This window comes from Marmota monax, unplaced genomic scaffold (genome assembly GCF_021218885.2).
Source record: "Marmota monax isolate L192 unplaced genomic scaffold, Marmota_monax_Labrador192_F-V1.1 WCK01_AAM20220418_F8-fsc00026, whole genome shotgun sequence".
In the NCBI taxonomy this organism is placed as follows: domain Eukaryota; kingdom Metazoa; phylum Chordata; class Mammalia; order Rodentia; family Sciuridae; genus Marmota; species Marmota monax.
In genome coordinates this window covers 11,751,422-11,777,488 of record NW_026693108.1, presented here as the reverse complement: position 1 = coordinate 11,777,488, position 26,067 = coordinate 11,751,422, and the positions used below count along the sequence as shown (strand labels likewise).

General features: G+C 39.1%; 2 protein-coding genes across 6 annotated transcripts in view; one reads left to right on the top strand and one right to left on the bottom strand.

Annotated features, from left to right (window-relative positions):
• Ubac2 (UBA domain containing 2) overlaps window positions 1–26,067 on the top strand; it is a 162,671-nt gene that overhangs the window by 25,494 nt on the left and 111,110 nt on the right. For both annotated transcript variants that reach the window (XM_058582757.1, XM_046454959.1), the window contains exons 3-4: window positions 2,301–2,420; window positions 3,746–3,855. In XM_058582757.1, coding sequence (XP_058438740.1) covers window positions 2,301–2,420; window positions 3,746–3,855 — 230 coding nt within the window. The remainder of the gene's footprint in view (window positions 1–2,300; window positions 2,421–3,745; window positions 3,856–26,067) is intronic.
• Window positions 14,177–19,574, bottom strand: Gpr18 (G protein-coupled receptor 18). 4 transcript variants are annotated; one of them, XM_046454962.2, is made up of 4 exons: window positions 19,431–19,574; window positions 19,289–19,342; window positions 18,588–18,698; window positions 14,177–15,995 (listed from the first exon to the last, which is right to left on the bottom strand). In XM_046454962.2, the coding sequence occupies exon 4, from the start codon at window positions 15,959–15,961 to the stop codon at window positions 14,966–14,968; it is 996 nt and encodes a 331-aa protein (XP_046310918.1). In that variant the 5' UTR covers window positions 15,962–15,995; window positions 18,588–18,698; window positions 19,289–19,342; window positions 19,431–19,574; the 3' UTR covers window positions 14,177–14,965. The 4 variants fall into 4 exon arrangements, with proteins under 4 accessions (XP_046310918.1, XP_046310917.1, XP_046310919.1 ...); XM_046454961.2 differs by lacking the exon at window positions 18,588–18,698; XM_046454963.2 differs by lacking the exon at window positions 18,588–18,698 and having other exon boundaries at window positions 14,177–15,818.

The following is a 26,067-nucleotide window of genomic DNA, read 5'->3' as shown; positions in this document are numbered from 1 at the left end:
ATTGACTTATGAATTAGTAGTAGAGAGAGAGAAGGGGCTTTTGCTTCAGGAAGCCATATGGACTTCAGACCCTCAGGAGAACTGTGCAGCAGGAGGTGCTGGAGACTACACAGGCTTGGATAGGAGGAGTCCTGAGGGGCAGTTGATAAAAGGCTTTATTTGTAGGTTCTGAATCTCCCAGATTTTGGCATTTGAGGCTGAGGATACTCTTTTTGTTTTCCTTTAGGTCTTTGTTGAGTCCAAGCCAGCGATCAGTCTTTAAAGGGTGGTCGTCTTCATAATAGTATGTAATAGTTTATCTCACACCAGGTCTCAAGTTTTCACGTCCTTGAGCATGATTGCAAAACAAATCATTTAAAACTGTAGCTGCCAGTTTATTTGCCATTAACCTAAGGAAAACAAAACAAATGGTGTTATGCAATCACAATTTGTTGCATTTTAGTAATTATAAAGTCTTAAATTTCTTTAATCCCTAGATTCTCCTCATGGCTCTCAGGACTTGAGTAGACTACTTTCTCTACAGTGTTAAATGTGGGGAGAGAGGATTGGAGTTTCTGTCATGGTCTTTGAATTTGCTGTTCGGCAGAGATGACGTCATCATTATTTTACATAAAGTACTTGACAGTTTCCGAAGCCCTCTGTATAACACTGCCTGATTTGATCTTATGGGTGGTAGTATATGCTGGCCTAAAGTTTCAGTGATTCTAGTGCAATCATGAAGTTTCGGAGAGAGAAAAGAATGAGTTGGGAGATGCCTTTTGTGTGTGCCTGTGGTGGTCATTCCTGCCTCCTCGTGGTGACTTATCTCCTTGAACTCAGATGTAGACTTACAGCAGGTGAAATGAACTCTCAGGGACTTCCATGAGCTAGTTCAGTGCCCTAAGATTTTGGAGTACACTGTTGACAGAGATGCCTGGTGTCTTGCTTGGAGAAGAGACAGAGGCGAACTGTTTTGACAGTTGATGTAGTTAGTTTTCTCATTGTGTTGTTGTTATTTCAGTTGGCAAGAGAAGAGGTTATACGACTTTAGAAAGTAAAATACTTCCTCGGTGCCTCTTCTTCTTGATCTTAAAATAGGGATAATATTACCAATGTTCATGGCAGCCTTATTCATAGTAGCCAAGGTGGAAACAAGCCAATGCCATCAACAGAAAAACGAATAAGGAAGATGTGGTATGTACAGAGAATGGAATTTTATTCAGCAATAAAAAAGAATGAGATTCTAATTCATGTTTTAACATGAACCTTGAAGACATTATGCAAAATGAAGCAATTAAGTCAGACACAAAAGGACAAATACTGTAAGATTCCAATTAAATGAGGTATCCAAAATAGGCAAATTTGTAGACAGAAAGTGCAACAGAAGTTATCAGGGGGTGATGGTGGGAAAACAGGGGATTAATGTTTAATAGATGCTGCATTTCTATCTGGGATATTGAAAGCATTCTGGAAATGGATAATGGTGATTGTTGTACAATATTATGAATGTTCTTAACTCCATTGAATTATACACTTAAAAATAGTTACAATGGTAAATTTTATGTCTATTTTACCACAATAAAAATTCAAAGAAAAGATAGGGTAAATTTGTTTTACCTATCTTGAAAGGTAATTGTGAAGGGGAAAAAAAGATCAGAATGTTTTTCAAATGTCATTAGGATTATCTTTAAAAATCTGGAAAATGTTTAATATTCAAAATAGATATTTGTATAGCTCTTTTTAAATATATTTCCTTAAATGTTTTTCACCCAACCAGAAGTTGATTTTAAAAAACTGATATTTCAAACCTACTAATATTTAGCAGTTCTGACAAATTGCTTTGTAAATAGTTGCTATGAAGTAGTTGGGTTGTCAAAATTAAGCTCAGAAATTTATATTTCAAGTTTATACCTAAATTGTCATCTGCCACTTTATTTTATTTGGTAGCTTAAAATGAACATTAGTTAGCCTTTCATTTCAGCTCATATATGTAATTTTTAAGAATCTTATTTAAACACAGTCCTAAATTTTATTACAGGAAGTCTTCTGTTGTCTTAATGCGAATACATTTTCTTATTAGTAAACAAACACACAAAAATTCCCCTTAAGTACCCTTTGTGCTGTTGGAATTTTTAGTATCACAGAATTGAACTCATTTATTAAAGTTACACACACTTACTTTTTCTTTTGTAATGCATCATGATTTTGCTTAAAGTAGTGTATACAAACGAGCACTATAAAGTAAATAATAAATTTGCTAAGCCAGAGACCCAAATAAATTTTACTTTTATTCATTGTTCTTTTTTTAAATCCCTATCTAGATTTGGAGGTTGATATGTGGAAGAGTAATTTGCCTTGATTTAAAAGATACTTTCTGCAGTAGTCTGCTTATTTATAATTTTAGGATATTTGAAAGAAGATACGGAAGCAGAAAATTTGCAGTAAGTTTTATGCATTTTGCCTTTGGTACTTAGGTTCTAGAAAAACATTTTGTTTTCTTTTTTTCCTTGTTTTAAATCGGTTTTATTTTGTTAAACTTGGTTTATTATTTACAATTATCTTTTTAAGTACATGATCCTGTATCTGATTTGGGGCACAGACATTAACCAAAGAAAAAATGTAAATTTAAGACAATAGCATAATAAAATGATGATGATAGTAATGATAATAGACAATATTAGGTGTGAGCAGGTAATAATTTTAACTAGGATTTTGCTTTAATAAAATTTTAATCACTTGTATTCTTTTTAAAAATTTATTTATTTATTTGGTACTGGAGGGGCCCTTTACCACTGAGCCAAATCCCTAGCCTTTTTAAAATTTTTATTTATTACCCTTTTAAAATTTGTATTTATTTATTCATTTATTTTTTGGGGTACTAGAGAGTAAACTCAGGGGCACTTGACCACTGAACAATATCTCCAGCCCTATTTTGTGTTTTATTTAGAGAGAGGGTCTCACTGAGTTGCTTAGGGCCTTGCTAAATTGCTGAGGCTGGCTTTGATCTTGAAATCCTCCTGCCTCAGCCTTCTCAGCCACTGGGATTATAGGCATGCGCCACAGTGCCTGGCTTAATTTATTTTTATTTTTAAAATTTTTGATACCAGGGATTGAACCCAGGGGCACTCAACCCCTGAGCCACATCCTTAGCCCTTTTTTTAAAAAAATTTTGTTTTGAGACAGGGTCTTGCTAAGTTGCTTAGGTCCTCACTAAGTTGCTAAGACTGACTTTGAACTGCAGTCCTCCTGCCTCAGCCTCCTGAGCAGCCTTTTTATTAATTTTTTGAGACAAGTTTTTGCTAAATTACTCAGACCCTCATTCAGGTGCTGAAGTCTTGAGCTTATGATTCTCCTGCCTCAGGTTCCCAAGTTGCTGAGATAGGCATGTGCCACTGTGCCCAGCATCATCTCTTCTATTCTTAATGGTTTTTGTGTTCCCTATTAAAAATATGTCTTGCTCTAAATATAATTTTCAGCATATTTAGAAATAGGGAAGTTAATGCATTTGAACAATATGGTTTTACTGTCCAGTTTTGAAAAGTCTGCTGTAATAAAAACAATATTTAAAGAATATACATATATACATGTATTAATCAGTATATTCTGATTATATTATTACACATGTATGTAAAATTTGTTGTAATAAGAATATTTTAAAAATATACATTCATATGTATATTAATCTGTTAGAGCTGATTCTAACTAAATAAATGTTAATTTATTTTTAGGTACCTTCTCTAATGTTTTTTCCTGTTTTACTTTTTAGTCCTTTTTGCTAGGTTGCTGGATTTTGTCAGCCTTGTTTGACTTTCTCCTTGTTGAAGCTATGCAGTATTCATTTGGTATCACTGTGGCCAGTAATTTGCCTTCTGGATTGTAAGTAGTTCTTAGAGATTGGCTTAATTTAGAACTCTTAAATCTTTTTGAAAGCATTATCATTCATGAAAGTCACTGAGTGAATATTTTAAAACTTTAAATATAGTAAAATTAATTTTATAAGTAAAAGTAAATCCAGAGTATATGTATCTATTCACCATGTTCTTGAAACAGTCAGTTTTATATTAACTCTTCTTTTGAACTCTGACATTCTGTGTTTTAGAGAATTTTTAATGAATTTGCTATTCAAATTCTGAAGATGGAATTTGTTTTGTATTTTTATAATTTTTTATCTTTGTAATTTTATACATTAATTAAACCCAAAAATAGAAAATTTATTTAGATTAGGAAACAAATTTGTAGAAAGTTAAGTTTCTAAAGAAATCTCTTTAGGCTGATATTGTTTGAATACTTTCACCAAAGATAAAACAAAGTAAGTACATAGATCACAATTTGTGCCCAGCCTGCAGTGACCAACCTGACTCATTGTGTAGAGGCTTCCGCATTATGTGGATTTTTCAAAAATGAAAACTGTGTTTTACTGTATACAGTTACTAGTCGCTAGGAGTAGAGTTGATAGCACATATAAGTTGTCTTAAAGCATCACTTAATTAAGTATAGGAGACTAGATTTGAAAGATGAGATGGTTTGAAAGACAGATACTGGATGTATAAATTCTGTGTCTTGTTTTACTTTTAAATATCGAGTTTGAGAATGATCAGGCCACTGTACATATCTGGATTCAAATCCACTTTGGATCCCTATTGTCAAATGCAATTAGTGTTCCAATGGCTTTCACACTTATATTGTTGGTATTTACAGTGTGGTTTCCCCTCATGGGATTTACACAATTGTTGGTATGAATATCCATCAATATTGACCTATAGCTGTTTTAATGATGTTTAGTTCTGAATAATATTTAAGAGGAGATGGACTGAGTTCTGTGTGATGATGGTCATGTAGTTTTTGTTGAGTGCCACGGGTTGTGTTGGAATCAGTCTGAGAAGTTTGTTGTTCTGCCCCTGTGAACCCAGAGTCCTCTCGGGATGGTGTCCAGGTTAACTCAGGAAAGAGCCAGCCAAGCTGAGTCTGCCGTTCTCCCCAGGTGTTTCTCACCCAGGCCAATTCTTTTTCTTTTTCTGTGAAGCCTGCTGAATTTTGGAAGGACGTATGTGTGTCGTGTGTGTGTGTGTGTGTGTGTGTGTGTTAGAATAAGTCTTGGGGATGAAGAACAACACAGTTATTAATCCTCTTACATTTTCCCCTTGTCTGAGGACATTTTTTCTACTACACATGCAGTTGGGTGACAGTAGAACCTTCATATTCATTTAGTTTATTATGAAAAGTCTGATTCAGTTTTAAAGTTGGCGGGAATTTTCTTTACTCTTAAGAGAGAACTATTTAAATCTGTACTGAGAGTTCCAACCGTGAATAAATTAAAAAATGATAGTATCCCCTTTGAAAAACAGTGTGAATGCTAATTCAGCCATCTTCTCTTTCAAGTCACAAAACATTATATAAAGTAATGAAAAGTAAATCATTACTTTAATAAATAAACTTTGGATTTTGTAAAAATATCTTTTATTGGTAATGGCAAAGCTTCAAAAATTCAAGAGAGGAAACTACTCTTTAAGTCAACGTGCCTTACATTTGCATTATGACATCTTTTTCTTTTCCCATCAATGCCAAATCCATCTGCACTCTCTACAGTTCTTCACTTTCTACTTACTTCTTTCTTAATCTCACTGCTGTTAAAACTTATAAAGTCCCAAGAAACCACCTGATTTCTGAAGCCATCGGTCATCCTGTTTGGCCTTTTAGTAGCACTTTAAATGCTTTTTAACAACTCTCTTCATTTTGTGAAACCAACCACCTGCTCCTAGTTACCATCTGTGGCTCTTCTCCAGCTCACTCCCTGAGGCTTCTTTGGACTGTTTCACCCACTGCCAGAACTTCAGCCTGTTTGTTTCCCAGCCCTCCATTTCCAGGGTGCACTACTTTCCTGATCTGTCTAGAGTCTTAATTCCTAGTGACTTGTAGACTCAAAATTCCTAGTGACATCTAGACTCAAAGAAAACTCCTCATTCCACCATGTGGCCTGCGCATTGGTTTCATTAATGAGGTTCTTGGCATAAAAGTTAGCTAGCAGAGATCGAAATAAACACACAGACTCAGTTACCTTTTTCTATGACCAGGTCCGAGACAGCTCCCCTCTCTGGCTCCAACCTCGAACCACCCATAGGGCAGCAAGGATTACTCAGGGCTAGCAGGAGAGAGAGAGCGAGCGAGCACGCCAGGGAGTAGCCTTTTATTGGGGAACAAGAAATTCAGGGGATAATTCCATCCAATGAAGGTTGAGGGGGGGGCCGCACTCCAAGGTCAGGGTCAGTGATTGGGCCCCCGGGGTCAGTGGTCAGTAACGCCCCCACACGGACGGGTTCTCTCATCAGGAGAGGGCCGGGAAAATTCTGACACAGCCAGAAGCCTCAGGTCCAAACCGGGAGTCGCCCAGTCACGCGTGAGAGAGAATGGCTCTCCACATATTCCCCCTTTCTATTCTTAAAAATGAGGCGGCGGTTCACTCTTTGGAGTTTCTGTATTCTTGTTCCGAAGACTCGCCATCCTATAATTACAACACAAAAGAGAATTAACAGCAAAGAGAATAATCCAATAATGTACCAGGCCGAGTGTTTAAGAATATTTCCAGGGTTGAATCCATTCAACTCCTTCAATATTTGGTTTGCCAAAGAAGAAGGATCTGAAAAATCAGCTCTATTATTTTGAATGTCTTGGATATGGTGATGAAGTTCCGGAATATCCAAGCTATTATTACTATTTTGCCAAATACCTAACAAATGGTTTTTAACCTTCTCCCAATCCCAGAGAGAAGCATTGTACTTGGCAGCTGTAACACAAACATACTTATAATTGGCATGGCATTTAAGCCTTTCCTTAAATTTTAAGGTTGAAAGTTCATTACCTATGTCTATAACAGTCGCCTCTAAGGCGTTTAGTTTAGTCTCAATCCTTTCATCAATATTTACTTGATTACGCAGAGCCTTGGAAGTATTTTGAGCTAAATTATTAAGAAATTTTGCATGCTGAATATTTTGAGACAATGTCAGAGACGCAGAGACAGTTGAGGCAATAAAGGAGACTAGCGCCAAAACACCAACAATTATAACTCCAGTAGCACGTTTAGGTCTTGCTAGCTGGGCATGAATTTGCTGCAAGACTTGTAAACCAGTATCAGCATACCATGGCTCTGAAATATTAGCAGGCAATAAAACAAAAGAGGGCTGATGTAGTATCAGCACTCCTTTTCCTCCATTATACCTAGTAATACAATTGGTTAGGTTACATTTATTACAAGTAACAATATATCTGTCATCTATCCATTTAACTTTTACATTTCCAATAATTAAAACATAAGGAGATTGGACACAGGCTCGTAAGCCATAGCAAGATCCCTCTTTACAGTTCTTGCCAACAAATTTTGGTAAAGGTTTGTCTGTAAAATGTAAGAATTCTGAGGCAGCAATTAAATGCCAAACATCCTTTTGAACACCACCTTCACTATAAGTTAAAATATTACTAACAAATCCTGCAGGTGTCATAGCAGAATTGCTTCGTAATTGTCTCGTATCAATTTTTGGAGACCAGTCTAAAATATACCCACTATCTTTAGACACCTTATGTTGTACAGGAAAGGTGTTTACACAATCCATCCATCTAGGAAAGGTGCCAATCTCAATTGTAGAACTATTTGGACAGTGGTGTATCTGTGGAGGTTTTGCAGAAATGACTGGTTTGTTATGGGAAAGTCCCATCTTAATTACTGATCTAGTATAAGGTCTTAAGTCCCCATAAATAGAATTATTTGTCAGTCTAGGTCTACCAATCGCTGTCTTTTCTTTGAATGATACTTTCATACAGCCAGCATGTTTATCGTGTGACCAACACAAAGGTAATTGGGCACTGTAGCCAGAATAATTAAATCTAGTCACATGATTGGGAGTAATATGAGTATCTGTAAATCCTCCCGTCATGAATGAGTCATTAGTAAATACTGGAATAGATTCTCCAGTCCACACAGCTGGGTGTACCAGGGGTGGATCTGGGAAATATGTCCAGTAAGTGTCTACTTGATCCCCCTTTACCTGACAGCCCAGCAGGGCAATTACTGTTGCTACCATCATCACTGGGGTCCTGTTCTCTCCTAGGTGTCGAAGTATTCGGGAAGCCTGGGTTGTTAGCTTCTTCATGTCTTCCCATGAAATCAGCTTTTCGGCTGGGTGAATCTGGTCTTTCTTCATCCTTTTCCGATATCTCCTCCTTCTGGATAGGGGCTCCTCCGGGTCGATCCTCAGTCGCTTGAATCTGGGTTCTATCTCTTCCATGTCTGATAGCACGTTCAGGTACCCAAATAGGACGAAAAGAGCTTTCTGGGAAAATACAAGCATGACCTCTGCCCCATGTAAGCACCGGATCTGGGCCTTTCCACTGACCAGTCTGTAAATCTTTCCACAAAACTCTGCCTAAAGGGCCTGTTACTGAGGGAGACATTTGCCTCTCAGCAGCAGTGTGACCTTCTGCGTCACAGTTTAAAAAATTTAAAACAAACAAGGCATGATTAAGGCTATTTTGGGGAGTCATAAACCTATTCCCCCCCTTTAATTTTTGTAATTGAAGCTTAATAGATAAATGAGCTCATTCCACAATGGCTTGGCCTTGGGGGTTATAAGGAATTCCTGTTTTATGATTAATTTTAAACTCTTGGCAAAATTGTTGAAAAGAAGAGCTTACATAAGCTGGAGCATTATCTGTTTTAATCTGTATAGGGCACCCTAAAACAGAAAAAGCTGCTAGGCAATGAGAAATTACATGTTGAGTATTTTCCTTAGTACGTGCTGTGGCAAAAATAAATCTAGAATAAGTGTCCACTATGACATGCACATAACACTGCTTACCAAATTGAGGAATATGAGTTACATCCATTTGCCATATTTGATTTGGTTTTAATCCACGGGGATTTACCCCTGATGGCAGAGATGGAGTGTGAATAACACACTTAGGGCATTCGCTTACAATCTGACGAGCTTGTTCTCTAGTAATATTAAAATTTTTACGTAAGCTGGAAGCATTTTGATGATGCAAGGAATAGGAAGCTAGTGCACAGTCATATGAAGACATCTGTTGACAAAAGGTTACTAATTTATCAATCTTGTCATTACCTGAAACTAAGGGTCCTGGATGATTAGTATGAGCCCGTATGTGCCCTATGAAACATGGGTACTTTTGCATTAGCACTGTCTTTTGTAAATTATGAAATAATTCAAATAACTCTTGTGATGAAGTATACCCAATAACTGAAGTTTCAATGTTTTTAGTAACTCCGACTGCATATGAGCTGTCAGAATAAATATTAATAGGCTCATTTGAAAAGTAATTTAAGGCACAAATCAGAGCTTGAAGCTCTGCTCTTTGGGCAGAAGTATAAGAAGTTTGTATTACCTCTGTGTGAACAAGAATATAAAAACCTGCTTTACCTGAGTTAGAACCATCCGTGAACACCGATAAAGCTTCATCTATAGGATGTGCACGTACAATCTTTGGAAAAATAAGTGACGTTAAATTGTATAATCTTATCACGAGGATAATGGCTATCTATCTGGCCAGGAAAATCAGCAAAGGCTATCTGCCATGAGCTAGAAGTTTGAAAAAGCCAATTAGTCTGTTGAACAGAAAATGGAATGATTATGATATCAGGCTCAGATCCAATTAATTGTAAAATTCTAGTTCTGCCCTTAATTTCTAATTGAGCTATAGAATCATGAAAAGGAATTAATGTTTTTTGAGGGGAGTGGGATAAATAAATCCAAACAATAACTCCTAATCTTTGCCATATGGCTCCTGTTGGGGTATGCTCAGTTGGAAATATTAACAAATACACTATTTCTTTAGGATCAACTCTAGTAAGCTGTGCATTTTTAATTGCATGTTCAACTCTCTTTAAAGCTATTCTAGCCTCTAAGGTTAGCTGACGTGGAGAGGTTGGAGAAGGATTTCCTTGTAATCTCTGAAATAAAGGATTTAACTCAGAAGTAGTTAGTTTTAAGGATGGCTTTAGCCAATTAGTATCTCTTAAAAGCCTTGAAAATCATTAGGGGTTTGTACGGAAACTGCTTGTTTCGCTCCGGTAAAATTAAAGATGGCGGCCCCCATGGTCGGCGCGATGACGTCACATTGTGCGACCATCACCTACTTCCTCATTCTCGGCCCGGGGGCGGGCCGACCGGAAGTTTGTGTTGCGGCCAGGCGGAAATGATGACAAGAAGGCGGGCTCATCCGCGCCATCTTGATCCGCCACGTGTGGTTGAGTCCTGCAATATCTATTACCGCCAGTAGATGGAGCCCTAAACTTAAAATTGCGCATGCGACACTCCCGCGCAAAATGATTATTTCTCCTGCAAATGTAACATTTTCCGCGGGGTTTTCATACTAAATCCTGTGGACTCAAAGTTTCCTTTAGTGCCGCGGCTAGGGCTACTGTCTGCAAATGGGTAGAGTCTATGTCAGAACATAAGCGGATAAACTCAGAAATTGTCCCTTTTTTACGGTGAGGCCTAAGAACATCTTGACAATACTTATTTGCATTTTCAAATGCCAATTGCCTAACTCCCGAGTCCCCGATTGACCTGTTTGCAGCCTGGTACAATCGGGCTACGAAATCTGAGTAAGGTTCACTTGCACCTTGCCTGATTTTGGTAAGAACTAAATTGGATTGGTCCTTAGGGACAATCTGCCTCCAGGCACGTTTCGCACAATCAGTTATTTGATTGTATACTACAAATTCATAATTTAACTGTCTTTCTATATCAGTAAATTCACCTGTCCCTAGAAACATTTCTACTGGCATTTCTATATCGTGTCTTTTGTTCTTTTCTGCCTGTTCAGTACAAAAATCAGTCCAATAAGTTCTCCAGAGTAAGAAATCTCCCCTGCTCAGACAGGATCTGGCTAAAGAAATCCAATCGCTAGGAGGAAGGGGCTGTGAGCAAATATTTTCGATCAGGCTCTGTACAAAAGGCGAATTTGGACCATACGTCTCACATGCACTTTTTAGTTCCTTAATGGTTTTAAATGGGATTACAGCATGAACTCTAACTCTCTGATCTTGCTCATTAACTTGCTCAAAAACTGGAAAAAGTTGAAAACCGCTAGTATCCTCCCCATCTTCCTGTGCTTTCTTAATACCTCGCTGGAATGGGGTAAGAAAAGTCATTGTTAATCCAGCGTACCTGTTAAATTTTGTCCTTTTAACAGGTACTGGCTGAATTCGAATAGCCTGGGCAGGCGGTGTTAAACGCAGTCTGTTAAGATTTCTCTATAAGTCCTGAATTTCAACGTCTGATTCTTCTCCCTCAGATTGTGAGTCATGGTCAGACTCTGCGCTGTCGCCATTTTGAAATTGGGCTTCTAAGCCATGTGGCTGAGAAGAACTCTGTGCCCCTCTAGGAATCTCTTCCGGATTCTCCTCCCCAGGAAGATCCTCTACCTCTTCCGGAGGGCTTTCTAGGATTTCGGAGGTTTCTCCTCTATGATATTCATCCCTATAATCTCCCTGCAGGCTAGCCTGGTCTTGCAAGTTTAAGGTCACATTCCTAACCTTTGGTTTGGCCCCTAGTGTCTTTGATTTTAAAAGGCTTAAGGGAAAGGGAATTAACTTAGCTTCAGGCGGATTTTCCATTTGAATAGACTTAATAGCCCTCTGCATGCCTTTTAACAGGTCTTCAGGGGGCCACGAACTTTGGCCCATATACTCAAAAAGACAAACTTCTAGAGCCGTCCAAGTTTTCTGAATACTTTCTATGCCTACAGGTAGTTCATTAGAGAGATAAACCTTTTGTAACTTTCTTCCTAATTTCTCCCAAGTAGATAAATTCGGAGACTCTTGTTCACAAAACCAAGGACAATATTCGCCTACAATCTTTAAGAATTGTAATAACTGAGCTTTCTTTATCTGTTTTCCTTTCTGATTAATTATACTGTCTAAAATAGTCAGATACATTTCCTTATCCGTAGAAGTTGAATTTCCCATTTTAATTAATTTAACGTCTCTTTCCTTCAATATCTCCAGGTACTTTTGTGATTCTAAATTGTCACCACTTCCTTTATCTTATCTTTATAGCGCGCTCCCACTCAATCTAGCTAATCTAGAATGCGCCCCACGTTGGGCGCCAATTCCACCATGTGGCCTGCGCATTGGTTTCATTAATGAGGTTCTTGGCATAAAAGTTAGCTAGCAGAGATCGAAATAAACACACAGACTCAGTTACCTTTTTCTATGACCAGGTCCGAGACGGCTCCCCTCTCTGGCTCCAACCTCGAACCACCCATAGGGCAGCAAGGATTACTCAGGGCTAGCAGGAGAGAGAGCGAGCGAGCACGCCAGGGAGTAGCCTTTTATTGGGGAACAAGAAATTCAGGGGATAATTCCATCCAATGAAGGTTGAGGGGGGGGCCGCACTCCAAGGTCAGGGTCAGTGATTGGGCCCCCGGGGTCAGTGGTCAGTAACGCCCCCACACGGACGGGTTCTCTCATCAGGAGAGGGCCGGGAAAATTCCGACACAGCCAGAAGCCTCAGGCCCATACCGGGAGTCGCCCAGTCACGCGTGAGAATGGCTCTCCACACCTCATGTTCTGAAACTCTCCTCCCTTTGGGTCTCCTTTCTCTCCCCCATTGTCCCCTCCTCCTGCTGTCCTTACTTTAGTTACTGGCTTTCCATGTATTCAGTGTTCCAAGCTGGGAGTCTTTCCCTTTCCCCTCAATGGGACGGAGCTCCAAGTGCATGTAATCCAGAGTCCTCAGTAGCACACTCATTCTTCCCCTTTTTTCTACTTCCCTTATTTCTACACAATACCAGTCTAAACTCTGATCTTTTCTTGCCTGAATTTTTACAGAAAATCTCTAACTAGCCCCCTGTCAATTTCAAACCATCTCATACGGAGCATTCACAAGTTGTGTTTCTAAAATATGGGCTTGACCGTGCTAGACCTTGTCTTTAAAACCTTTAAAGCTCTGTTTCCTTCAGAACAAAGTTCATGCTCCTCCAGGATGCCATCAGGGCAACTGGAGTAGCTGGAATGGCATGGGCTTTGCCATCACAGGTTCGAGATTTCATCTGTGCCACTGACGGGTTGTGTGAAAAATTTTAAGCAGGTGGCTTCTTTCAAGTTCCATTTCTGAGCTGTTTATAAATGGCTATCATGGGTCAGTTGGAGGCACTCTGTTCTTCACAGGGAGTAGAGAGAATTAAGCAAACTCTTACTGAGTTCCTTGCAGCATGTTTGGTTTTCATTTTCTTTAGGACCACCATCTCTGTCAGGCCTCTCCCCCATCAGTCATTTATCTTTCTTAACATACTGTGTACAGTATTTGTACTCTTATGCGTACCTGGCCTTCTTTGGTAAGATTAATTACCCTTTTAGGTGTATTATAACAAATGTATTAATATTCTTATTAGTATTTATTACATTTATTATCTTAATGTTATTATATCATAGTATTTTTTGTCGTCTGTATCTTCTATGCTACCTACTAGTTGTTGGAGGGAGAACTAGGTTTTACTTTATGTGTTAACTTCCTTACACTCAGTAACATTGAAGGGCTAATCTTGATTATAGTGAGCACTAGTCAGACTATAGGATAAGGTCACTGAACTCTATATGGACCTGTCTATCTTGTGCTTTTCATAGAAATTGTACCTGACACATGATAGATGCTCATGACTGTTATTTCAGTTCAGGAAATATAACTGTTGTTCGCAAACTAAAGAAGCTCTATCACTAGACCTAGCTTATAGGAAAAGACATAGCTTATGTGTAACTTTTCTTATAAGCTATGTCTAGTAACCCATGCTGGCTACACATCTGTCCTTACATGCTTACTGTTTTTTAATTGTTAGTGTTTACATATGGATGTAACATTGTTTTCCAGAATCAAACCCCTCTAGAATAGTGAAATTTTGAATTTTTACATACTGTGTTTAAATGTGTGTAATTACACTGTATACATGGTCCTAGCCTATAATCCAGTTGCTCAGGAAGCTTAGGCAGGAGTATCACAAGTTCAAAGCCAGCCCCAGCAATTTAGCGAGGCCCTAAGCAACTTAGCAAAAACCTGTCTCAGAATAAAAAAATAAAAAGGGCTGGGCTGAGGATGTGGTTCAGTAGTTAAGGGCTGCTGGATCCAATCCCCAGTCCCCCCCCCCCCAAAAAAAAAAGTACTTACCATGCTAAATAAATTTTCATTAACTATTTTAGATTACCTATAAGTTTATTATGACAACCATGACTTAATGTTTTCACTTTGTTGATTTTTTTGTTATCAGAGAATGGCTTTCACACAGAAACACCTCGTGTCCTTGTTATTGGGCAGAAAGGGATCTCAGGTTAAGTTTTCATCATTAGTTTTATGTGGGATTGGGTGCATGTATGCTCTCAGAAAGTTTTTATCTAGTCTAGAAAGTTTTTGACTAGTCTTATCTCTAAAAGAAACCAAATTCAGAGTAGGAGTGGGGCTGATAGGGGTGATCTTCCCAGGCGCATCTGCTGCTTGCCACCATCAGTTTGCTCTGCAGCAAGTGATGATGTGTTGCACATAGTTGTTTGTGTAGAAGTATTTAATTTATACCTCAGGGTCCTGAGATTAGACATGAGAGGTGCATCTGGATTGAAAATAGTGCACCCAATTGCTTTGATCAGTGGTTGAATTTTTTCCCTCATGATTCACAGAATTAAATTCAAAATAATTTAAAAATATTTATTATCTGTGTAGATAAGGCTTGACTGTGAAATGCCAGTGTGGGTGTTTTTTCCCCAATAATTCAAAATGTTTTATACAAGTTTGAAAATAAAAAATTGGAATGTGTAATTGTATTGCCACAATAAGATTGTACAAAAGAGTTCTTAAAGTTTTTTTCTTTTCTTTTAGCAGAGAGGGGACTTGATAATATTATGTAGAATATCCATTGGTACTAGAGTAGTTAGGAAAATGAATTTTAAAGAAAAATGAATTTTAAAGAGATTGAAGAAAATTCATGTCATTTATAACATTTCACTATTCACATTGCTAAGTGACCGTAAACTCCCAGATCGGAAGCTTTTTCTACGCACACTCCGGAGGTAATTGCGGTACAGCATGACGCTAATGACCCGAGCCTGAAATTGTTTGGAAACAATGTAGTAGAGGATCATATCCAGACACGTGCTGAGGTTCATGAGGAAGGTGGTGAAGGCTCCCCAGGGGCTGTAGCTGTTTTCTTCCCCACCCAGCATCAGGAAGGCAAAGCAGATGTGGAAGGGCAGGAAGCAGATGAGCACCTGCACCAGGAGCGTGATGATAATTCTTATGGACTTCTCCTTGACCTTGGGTTTCAGCTTAGATGTCTTGCCATGGAGGAGACTGTGAATGATGACCAAGTAGCACCCAATCATGATGAACACAGGGATCAGGAAGAAGAATATCAGTCGAGTGAAGTTCAGCACATTGACGGCTTTGAAATGAATGATGTCAGAGATCTTTAGGCAGGTGGCAGGGGAGGAGGCTTTATCTGGGTCTTCATAGAGGAGCAGCAGAGGGACAGTGGTTGTCAGGGTCATTATCCACACTCCTACACAGGCAAGCAAGGCCTTGCATGTTTTTTTAAGTTCTTTGGCATATTTCGGCTGTACGATGGCCATGTATCTGTCGGCACTGATAAAAGCAAGAAGCCATAGAGCAGCGCTTGGGTAAAACACTACAAGAGCCCCGAGAATGTGGCAGAAGTACTCTCCAAATGGCCATTCACCTTTTGCATAGTAGAACATTCGGAAGGGTAGACTCATTATAAATATTAAGTCCAGTAGTGCCACATTCATCATATAGATGGTTACAGTAGTTCTCTTCTTGGTGGTACAACTGAAAACCCATAAGGCAGTAACATTAACAAATAATCCAACCAGGAATATACAGCTGTAGAAGACAAGAGCCGCGATTTTGTATTCGTCTGGGTGTGAGCTATTAGAAGGGATGGGTTGATCTTGATTGCTTGGGGTAGTCATCTTATAGCTTGTTGGTAGGCATGATACTTAGAGGCTGTAAAAATAGTTGAAAAAATTAGGAAGAAATCCCTTGGTTGGAAAATAGATGCTAACATTCTCAAACTCAGCTTGGCTGTCTCATTTTGAGAGTATTTTATATTGTGAACTTAATATGTGAGTCTCAGCATTTATTAAGGAATGCATTCCCTAGAGATTACAGCTGTGGTAAACTCATCATTTTTTTCAGGGCTGGGGATTAAACTCGGGTAAATGCTCTAACCCCAAGCCTTACCCAAGCCCTTATTATATGCTAACCCATGAACATGGCTCAGAGGGTCTCAATGCAGTGGGGGATCCATTTATTTCACTATCCCTGCTTACCTGTCTTCTGCCTCAAAAAACAAGCTTTCCTTTATGATTTTTTTCTCCCTATAGTATGAAATTGGGTAACTGTTATTCCTCTCTAATAAGCATTCTTGATTTAGACTTATTGGGGAAAGGCCAATCTGTATTTTGAATCTTATAAAATGTTTCCCACTTTTTATCACCACCATTCTGTTTAAATATTTTATAATCAAGTTATTAATGTCAAAATAGTACACTTCTACTCAAACACAATTTTTTGGGGGGTGTGTGTACTGGGGATTAAACCTGAAGCACTCTACTACTGAGCTACATCTCCAGCCGTTTTTTTAAAATTTTGAGACAGGGTCTGCTAAGTTTCCCAGACTGATCTCAAACTTGTGACTTTCCTGACTCAGCTTACTGAGTACCTATGATTTCAGGCATGTACCACCATGCCCAGCCATTCATTAAATATAATTTTAATATAAAAATGTATGTTGGGTGCTGGGACTGTGGCTCAGCGGTAGCACACTTGCCTGGCATGTGTGAGGCACTGGGATCGATTCTCAGCACCACATATAAATTAATAAAATAAAGATCTATCAGCAACTAAAAAAATAAAAAAACTGTATATTGGAAAACTGATTATTGAAAATTACAATAATTCTCACGTAAGAGAGAGCAGAAACTTTATTTTATCTTCTATTTCCCTATTTCCGATTGAGCTCATAGTAGGTATTCAGTAAATAAATACTTGCTCAATGAAGGAGAATGAAGGAAAGCATGTTTGGTAAGGTCACTCATAGCAGCTGTTCTCTAGTTTGTCAGTGAAGACTTGCACAGTTGCTGTCTGACCTTTTATTTATTCTTAAGTGGTAAAGACTTCTTTGTAGTATTATCTCATATTCTCTTAAATTTATCATCAGTCTAGAAACAGTGGTTTTGTCTCATGATCTACAGATCAAGAACTGAGCTCAGGCTGGGGTTGTGGCTTAGAGGTAGAGTGCTCACCTAGCCTGTGTGAGGCATGGGTTCGATCCTTAGCACCACATTAAAAATAAAGATATGTGTCCACCTATATAACTACAAAATAAATATTAAACAAAAGAAAAAGATAACCGGGCTCCTAGAGCAACAGATGGACTGTGTCCAGGCCATTGGAGTGCCTCAGAGTGAAGCTACCAGACTGTGTGTCTTAGGTCCTAAAAGCTGATTTCAGGTGCTTCAGTGGTGCATAGAGAAGAATGTCTTGAAAATATGTTCCTGTCAGGAGAACAGCTCTCATACCCCTCCTCTGCCTAAGTATAGAAGCATGAATACTGTTTGTCAAATTAAATTTTAAAAAGGAGCAGCTAAGAGAAGTGGATACTGATAAGAAGTCATCAGTAACTTGATGCGTATGTCAAAAGTAATAAATTCCAATCACCAAAAAAGTGTTCATTTCAAATGGAAAGAGTTTAGTTGTGATTGCAAATATCATTGACCCTCAGGGTAAAAATCCTCACCATGATACAGCCACTAAGAGATTTTAAAAATAGCCTCACTACAAAGAGGTGGAACTTTGAGGCATCTTTTTGAAATATGGAGGTGTATGAAGTTTCCTTCAAAAATGTCACTTTGTAGAGTGGCTTGTCTCTAATTCAGCCCTGACTCCCTCTTTAGTGAGAATTATGGGGGAGATTAGCAGCCTGTGGTCAGTGGTATCATGGGCTGCTGAGAACAGCTTTTGAGGTTGCTGTGGACAAATTACAAGATGCAAATTTGCTTTCTTCCCTCCTTCCCTCTCTTTCTCTTTCCCTTCCTCTTCCTCCTTCATTTGTAACTTCCTAAATTAGTTTCTCAAATATGTGGATTGAATATGATTTTGGAATAAAATTCTATAAATTTAAAACCCTGTAATAAAATTTCCAAATATCAGTTAAAGTATAATATTAATTTCTATCAGATGAGAAGAACACTGCATAGGAAAATTAGATCTCCAGAAGAACTCGGGAACTTAAATCTTAAATTTTATTAACTTTATTAAACATAAAGGCATTTTTTACATGTTTTTTAGTTGTGGATAGACATAATATCTTTATTTTATTTTTATGTGGTTCTGAGGACCGAAGCCAGTGCCTTACTTGTGCTAGGTGAGCACTCTACCACTGAGCCACAACCCCAGTCCTCAAAGAATTTTTAAATAGTAATAAATGTAATGTAAATGAAATTTTGTATTTTTTTTTCTTCTCTACCTATCTTCATCCCTAATTTTGTTCCATAAATGCCTTATTTACCAACCAGCTCAGGGAGCCTTTCCCACCTTGGGCTCAGGCCGCTTTTATGCAGTTCATTTGCCATCTGCATTTGTCTTCATTCATTCACTCCAGTTTGGATAAAGTATGAGTGACTCAAGTGTCTTAAAGGCTATGCTCTGCAAACAGAAAATTTTGGAAAAATTGTGAAAAGTAATTGGCTTTCAAGTCAACTTTTTGAAAGCTTTATATTCCATGATCACCTATAGTTTTTCTTTTCTTAATTAAACAAATAATTTCATGCCAGGTGTGGTGGCAGGTGTCATGGCAGTGACTTGGGAAGCTGAGGCAAGAGGATTGCAAGTTCAAGGACTGCCTTGGCAACTTAGACCCTGTCTCAAAATAAAAATAAAAAGGAATGCAGATGTAACTCAATAATGGAGTGCCCTTGGGTTCAAGTCCCAGTACCAAAACAAAAAAGATAAATAATCTTATAAATCAATATAATTGAAACAATGTGACAAAGACACTTTAATATATTTATGACTTATCATGCCAGGGTTTTCCTTAATTTGAAAAATTACCATTAATGTAAAGTAATATTGAAAATTAGTGCCCAATCGTACTAATAATATGGAAAGATCACAACAATTTCGAGGTCCTTTCCTTCACCAACGTAGTTTCTATAATGTTTTGTTAGTGATTTTGAGCTTAATAAAGCAGTGCTTATGATAGTGATCTGTGATGAAGTTAAAGGAATGCTGCTTACCTCCTTCCATCAAAGCGTTGTCTTAGAAGTGACCATTTTCCGGTGTACCCACTTCTGAAAAAGAGGTGTCTGTGAGTTAAAATAGCTCTGTCTGGAAATGGTGCATTTCAGACATGTCGTATTTCTTTTGTGTTAGACTCACTTGTTGCGTTAAAGGCTGTTTTGAATGTAGCTCCGGCTTGCTGGAGGAGTTGGCACTGCTGAGCTGTAATCGTTGCTCTGTCTCTTTCAGGAAGTGCTTTCTGAAACAGGCTTTGCAGCTTGCAGTTTGATCCTGGATGTGGTTTTTTTCTCTCACAAGTGATTTGTTTATGAAGTCACACTTAGCATAAGCTCCTCTTGAAATGATGGCATTGTGTTAAGAGAGTCCTATCAAAAGGGGAAATTTTTTTCAATTAACTGTTTACTTTGATCTTTAAAGTCTGCGTAATTTATGGAAAGAGGAGGAGATTTGAAGTTGAGCAGAACCGGATTCCAAGTCTAACTACTTTCTAAGCTGTGCAACTTTATGTAGTTACTTAACTACACTGAGCATTTGTTCCTAGTTTCTATACAATTAAAATAGATGTAATATGCATCTGATAGTATTGTGAGAATTCTAATCCATAAAAATCCCAAGTGCTTAAAAAAGTACCTGGGCACTTAGCAAGTATCCTAAACAGTGTCACTTTACTATAAAATTCCTAAAATCATAGGATATCCACTTTTTACTTTTTAAATCATCCCCCCCCACATACTGGGGATTGAACTCTGGGTTGCTTGCAAACACTGATCTATATCCTTTATATTTTTTATTTTAAGACAGGGTCAGGGCTGGGGTTGTGACTCAGCGGTAGAGCACTTGCGTAGCATGTGCAAGGCCTTGGGTTCGATCCTCAGCACCACATAAAAATAAAGAGATAAAATAAAGATATTGTGTCCAACTACAACAAAAGGTAAATATATTTAAAAAAAAAAAAAAAAAAGGCAGGGTCTCGCTAAGTTGCCCAGGCTGGCCTTGAATTGACCAGCTGAGTAGCTGGGATTACAGGTGTGTGCCACCAAGCCCAGCTCTATTCAGACATTTCTCAGTGGTTAAAATTGGGATCCTCAGTTCATTCATTTCTGCTGTGCCATACACATTTTGCCTGCTGTGGATTGCTTTGTTTTATGGTCCCCGATGCTTCACATCTCTTTTGGTCACATGGAAGTCTAGAAACTGTTTCTTTTGCATGAAGTTCCCTGCAAGTCATAGCAGAGAGGACTCTGGAGTCGGCTGTGGGATGATTTACATAGTAGGAGTGTTTTGACCTAAGAAGGGGAAGGAAGCCAGCGGAAGGGGAAGTGAGCAGTGCAAATCATTGCCTGCCTAGTTATGTTCATTTTTTTTTTCTAACTTTCTCTCTTCTTTAAAAACAAAAAAATTGGTTGTTCTAAAATTTTGATTATCTTTGTATTGGATATGCATGATTTGTCAACTTTTAGAGGGTATCTGAACTTAATTACATTTGTTTTTTGAATTTAATTTTTTGAGAGCGCGCGTGTGTGTGTATGTGTATGTGTGTGTGTGTGTGTGTTTGTGTTTCTCCTTCACACAAAATGATAGTAAGTCTACACCTTATAGTGGTTATTGAAGTCCTTGCCTTTGATGATAAACACTTGTGCGTCTGTTAGCCTACCAGAATAATGGGCTTTAGAGGCCCTGGAGATGACCACAGCAGCTGTTCTTGTGTGGATGAGTGTAGATGAGGAAAATGAGGGCCAGAGAGCCCTACTGACTTCCAAAAAACTCAGGGACAGCCTGGCTTCTTAGGAGTTGAGTGTCCTCCAGCACCGTCATAACTCTTCTTGAGGTGACTACCTTGATTTATTCACTAGATATCTCTTTGTTACTGAATTACATTCATCAATTTTTAATCCATGGAGTTATGTTTCATATGCCACCCAGGAGTGTGATATTTCAGTCAGATAGCAACCTCTTGTCTGTAGACCTAGTCTGTTCTTATTTCATATAGCCTGTGACACATTTTCAGAAATTAAGTATTGATTAGCTTCCTGTGCTGTGTAAATCAACAGATGCAATAATGTATATACTTAAGAGTCAGGAGCGTCCTCTCATTAAGATTGGAGTCCTTTTCTGTATATGACATCCTTTTTTTAAAAAATATTTTTAGTTGAAGATGGACACAATACCTTTATTTTATTTATTTATTTTTATGTGGTGCTAGGATCTAACCCAGTGCCTCACACATGCTAGCCAAGCCCTTTACCACTGACCTACAACCCCAGTCCCTGACATTCTTATTTCTGATTTGCCAGTTTCTTAGGCACATCCAAAAGCAAGTGTAGGAACTCCCCACATGTCAGGTCAGGTTGGGATCAGCTCTCACTCTTTTCCCACCTTACTCTGCATTTCAGCCAGATGGGGCCTTTGGCATGTTCTCTTCCAGCCTTCTGCATGTTCCTCTCCCCCACCGTCCCCACTGCTGGCACTGTTTATGGCTGCACTCCCACCTCCCGGCTTGGCCAGTGCAGTTTATCCTGGAAGCTGCCTTTCCGGGAACTCTTCTCTGCCCTGCTGTGGGCTGTATTTGTCCTCGCAGCGGCTCCTGCTCTCCATGCTCTTGCTTGTTGACCTGCCTTTTGTGCTGTACTTCAACGTGTTCCTTGAGAGTGGCAGCTGGTGCGTGTGTACATGTATGTGTGTGTGTGTGTGGCATTACACGTTGGCTGAACCTGTGACTGAACAAGTGGGTGAGCAAATGGAGACACTTGGGGGAGTCAGGTGAATTCCTGATCCCAGAGTTAGCATGGGCCTTTTGCCAGCTTGTGAGACGTGGAGACAGGCAGGGCCTGGGCCGGGTTCCCTCTTCCCCCAACCCGGTAGCGCTGAACACCAGGCTCTGCTCCTGGCTCTTCACTATGATTTTATGTTGAGAAGGAATTACAGGGAAAAGGTAAATTTCCCCAAACCATTCAGCAGATAAACAGTTGATCAAGGATTAAATTTTTATGTCTCCTTTGCTTCTTTAATACTTAAACCTAATGAATTCTTTTTTTTTTTTTTAAGAGAGAGAATTTTTAAAATATTTTTTAGTTTTCGGCGGACACAACATCTTTGTTTGTATGTGGTGCTGAGGATCAAACCCGGGCCGCACGCATGCCAGGCGATCGCGCTACCGCTTGAGCCACATCCCCAGCCCCCCTAATGAATTCTTTATTCAAACAGAGGAACTTATCTGACTCAGGGATCATTCATGCAACTTTAATTTCATGTAAGTGAAAGAAAAATTTTACTCCTTGCAAAAGAGGAATTTCACATTTTCCCAGAGACTGCAGGATTCCCTTCATAAAGTGATTCACGTGTCACAGGCTGTGTGAAATAAGACAAAGAACAATTTAGTTCCAGTTTTGAGTTCTGATCAAACGTTAAGGAATCTAAGTGAATTTTGATTTTAGCACAAGTGCCCGGTTTTTAAGTGGATATAGTATGATTCAGTTAAGCCAAGTTTATAATTATTAGAAAGAATATTAATAGTTTTATATAGCAAATTCCCATTCAAAGCATGTTCCTATGTTAGAGACATTTCCTGGTCTTAAACTAGTTATCTTAACCATAGCAAGAGTGAGGGCAGCTTATCATTGCTCCCCACCAGCACTGTGACCAGGGGACCACTGCAGTGCTTTAGCTGTTCCAGTGTGGGGACAGAAAGCAGAAAGCCCTGGTGGTTGGGAGGTAGCCTGTCCCAGGGAGAGGAGGAGTGAGAGTAACAAAGAATGCTCTGACCTGTGGGGGGAATCTTACCATGTGGCCCTGACGTTCTCCAGTTTCACATTTTGGAATCTTTGTCCCCTGCCCTTCTCTGTCTCAAACTTGTATCTAAACTGACTGGTTTCTTTTGAGGGACTGAGCTGAGGTGGGAGATACATGTTGAATGGTAGGAGTTTCTGGATAAAAATTGAGAAACTGTATTTAAATGTGCTTTTTAAATTTTTTTTAATTTTTAAACTTTTTAAAAAATTGTAGTTGGACATTATACCTTTATTTTATTTAAATTTTTTTATGTGGTGCTGAGGATTGAACCCAGAGCCTCGCACATGCTGGTCGAGCGCTCTACCGCTGAGCCACTCCTAGCCCCTAAATGTGCTTTTTAAATGTATGTTTAAAATCCCAACAATTTATAGCTATGATCTTATAGCCAAGTTAGAATGAAACTCCTTTCAATTTGATTTCCTATATTATGTTGTAAAGTTAGCATTTCCACATTCCTTTTCTTTAGCAACTTTTGGGGGCATTTGAAACATTTTAAAGGCATATAAACAATCAGTTATTTATCTTTTGGTACACAACTTGAACCCTGATATGATTTTATATATATATACACACACACACACACACACACACACACATATATATATGATAGATAATTAAAGATCACATAGACCTAAACAAACAATAGAATAAAAAGATATTAGAGAATCTGTCACCAGAAGGTCCTCAGAGGACCTGCATGGAAGTTGATCAGTCCTGGAGCCACTGAAGTCCCATAGGACCCCAGGCCAAAAGTGCACAGTGTAACATTTCCCCTAAGTAAACAGAGATGCAGTCGAGGGCCCTGTGGCAGCTGATTGGGAATCCTGTGGTTATTGTGATGTACTTGACCTTCTGCCACAAATTCTGATCTCATGGAGGTGAGTCTATGGGGAAAACACCTATAGTACCAGGAAGTAACAGTTAGGAAGAAAGAAGATGTGTAGAGACTACTGCTAGAGAACATGGGCCCCAGAGGCCCACATATTTCAAGGCTTGGTGTTCACCTTGGCACGGTTGCAAAGAGGTAGGAACTTTTAAGAGGTGGAGCCTAATTGGAGACATTAGATCATTGGGGGCATGTTCTCAAAGGGAATTATGTGACAGTGGACTCTTTCTTTCTCCTGTTCATTCCTGGTCATGAGGTGAATGAATTGTTCCACCAGACACTTCATTGATGGGCTGCTTCACCACAGGCCCAAAGCAATGGAGCTAGTCAGTCATGGAACCAAATATGCTTTTTCTCTGTATAAGTTGGTTTATCTCAGAAATTTGTTGCAGTAACATAAAGCTGACTAAAATAGCCAGGATTGGTAAAGAAACAAACCTATATTCTAATGTGTGTGAGTTTGAGGATTCTGAACATTTTAATGTACAGGCATCTGTATACTAAAAGTAACCGCTTTAAGGTTGTTGGTTTAAAATGAGTTACTTAGGTTTTTAAAAATTATTATTTATATGACATTGTTCCTATCTGTATTATCAAAGGTAATAGAGCTAAATCATCATCAGGCAGGGTTCGGTTCCATCTCCATGCTGACCCCAGAGTATGTTGAGGACATAGAACATGTAGGATACATGGTTGTGACCAGGGATGTCTGTTCATGAGTCTCAGATTGTGTGCTCTTTCTGTATTACATGTCATATTATCTATATTTTAGTAAAATTTTTTGAAGTTGGATATCAGAAATAATCTGTAGCAAATAATGTCATGATGGAATAGACCATCTTTTCCTTCCCCTGTTCCTCACAAGAGTTGATATTCCCAAGGAAATGTTTGTAGTTGAATTCTACAGCCTGTATAGGTAATGTGCCTAGGAGGAACGCTGCCACCCCATGGGCAGAGGTTTGAACCTGAGTGGTCAGGGGGATGTACCTCTGTTCAACTTCATTAATAATCTGGGAAATGAAAATTAACCCACAAAATGACATTACCACCTAGCAACATGTTTATAATGAGAAAGACTGAAGATGTGAAGTGGTGGTGAAGTTATCAAGCCATTGAGAACTCTGTGTCTTGCTGGTGGGTGGGAGTTTAAATGTGCAGGACAGTTTGATACGAAGTACTAAAGTGAATTCACACAAGTGCCATGACATATAGAGTCCACACCTAGATACATAACTGGTAAAAATGCGTGGTCGTGTGCACCAGAAGAAGTGGAAAGAATGTTCATAGCAGTATTATTTATAATACTCTAAATTAGGAACCAAACTTTTCAATCTGTATTTTTCAGCTGTAGAATGGATAAGTCAGTTGTGGTGTAGGCAGAGTAGAACACCATCACAATCCAAATAAGAATGATCTCCTAAGCATGGTGTTAAGTCAAAAAGCCAGACACAAAGAAATTACAGTGGGTGGTTCCATTTGTATGGATTTCAAGAAGCACCCAAATTAAAACAGATGCTTTGGAGTTCATGCTTCGGTGGTCACACCTTTTGGTGGGGTGTAGGAGAAGTGGCAGTGAGGAAGGGCATCAGGCATCTATGTGTGGAACCCTGGCCTGTTGCTTTGTTACTCTTACCATCTGTACCCCAGAGACCACGGTAGTGAGGGGGCACTGGACCCTGGACAGAGGGAGACCCCTGTCAAGTTAGCTGCCTTGGGAAGAGAGGTGGCTTTCTGTAGAGAGACAGTGAGCCTCAGTTTCCCCTCCAGGAAGGAGCCAGGAGAATCAAGATTCCTATTTAAGCAACCCCTGGCTAATCTCCTCAGTTCTACTCTGAGATCCCACTGGAAGCCAGGGGCCTGGCCTTTTGGGTGGAATCTGTACCTACAGCCTCAGGGACAGGGTAGAGAAGGGAAAGAAGCAAATGGGTTGTCCAGTCTGCCTTTTCTGAATGTGTAGTACACTTTGTAGTCAGAAAGGCTTTTTAAAGAAAACTTGGAGGTGGCAAAAACTGGGTGTGAGGGCATTCCTGCTATGGGAAGCTGCTTCTGTGAGTGATTTGTTTGCCCCTGGAATCTCAGTCTGGGATTGCCTCCTGCCCC

Coding starts and splice junctions, on each gene's coding strand:
- Gpr18 (XM_046454962.2), bottom strand. CDS start 15,961: ATGACTACCCCAAGCAATCAAGATCAACCCATCCCTTCTAATAGCTCA.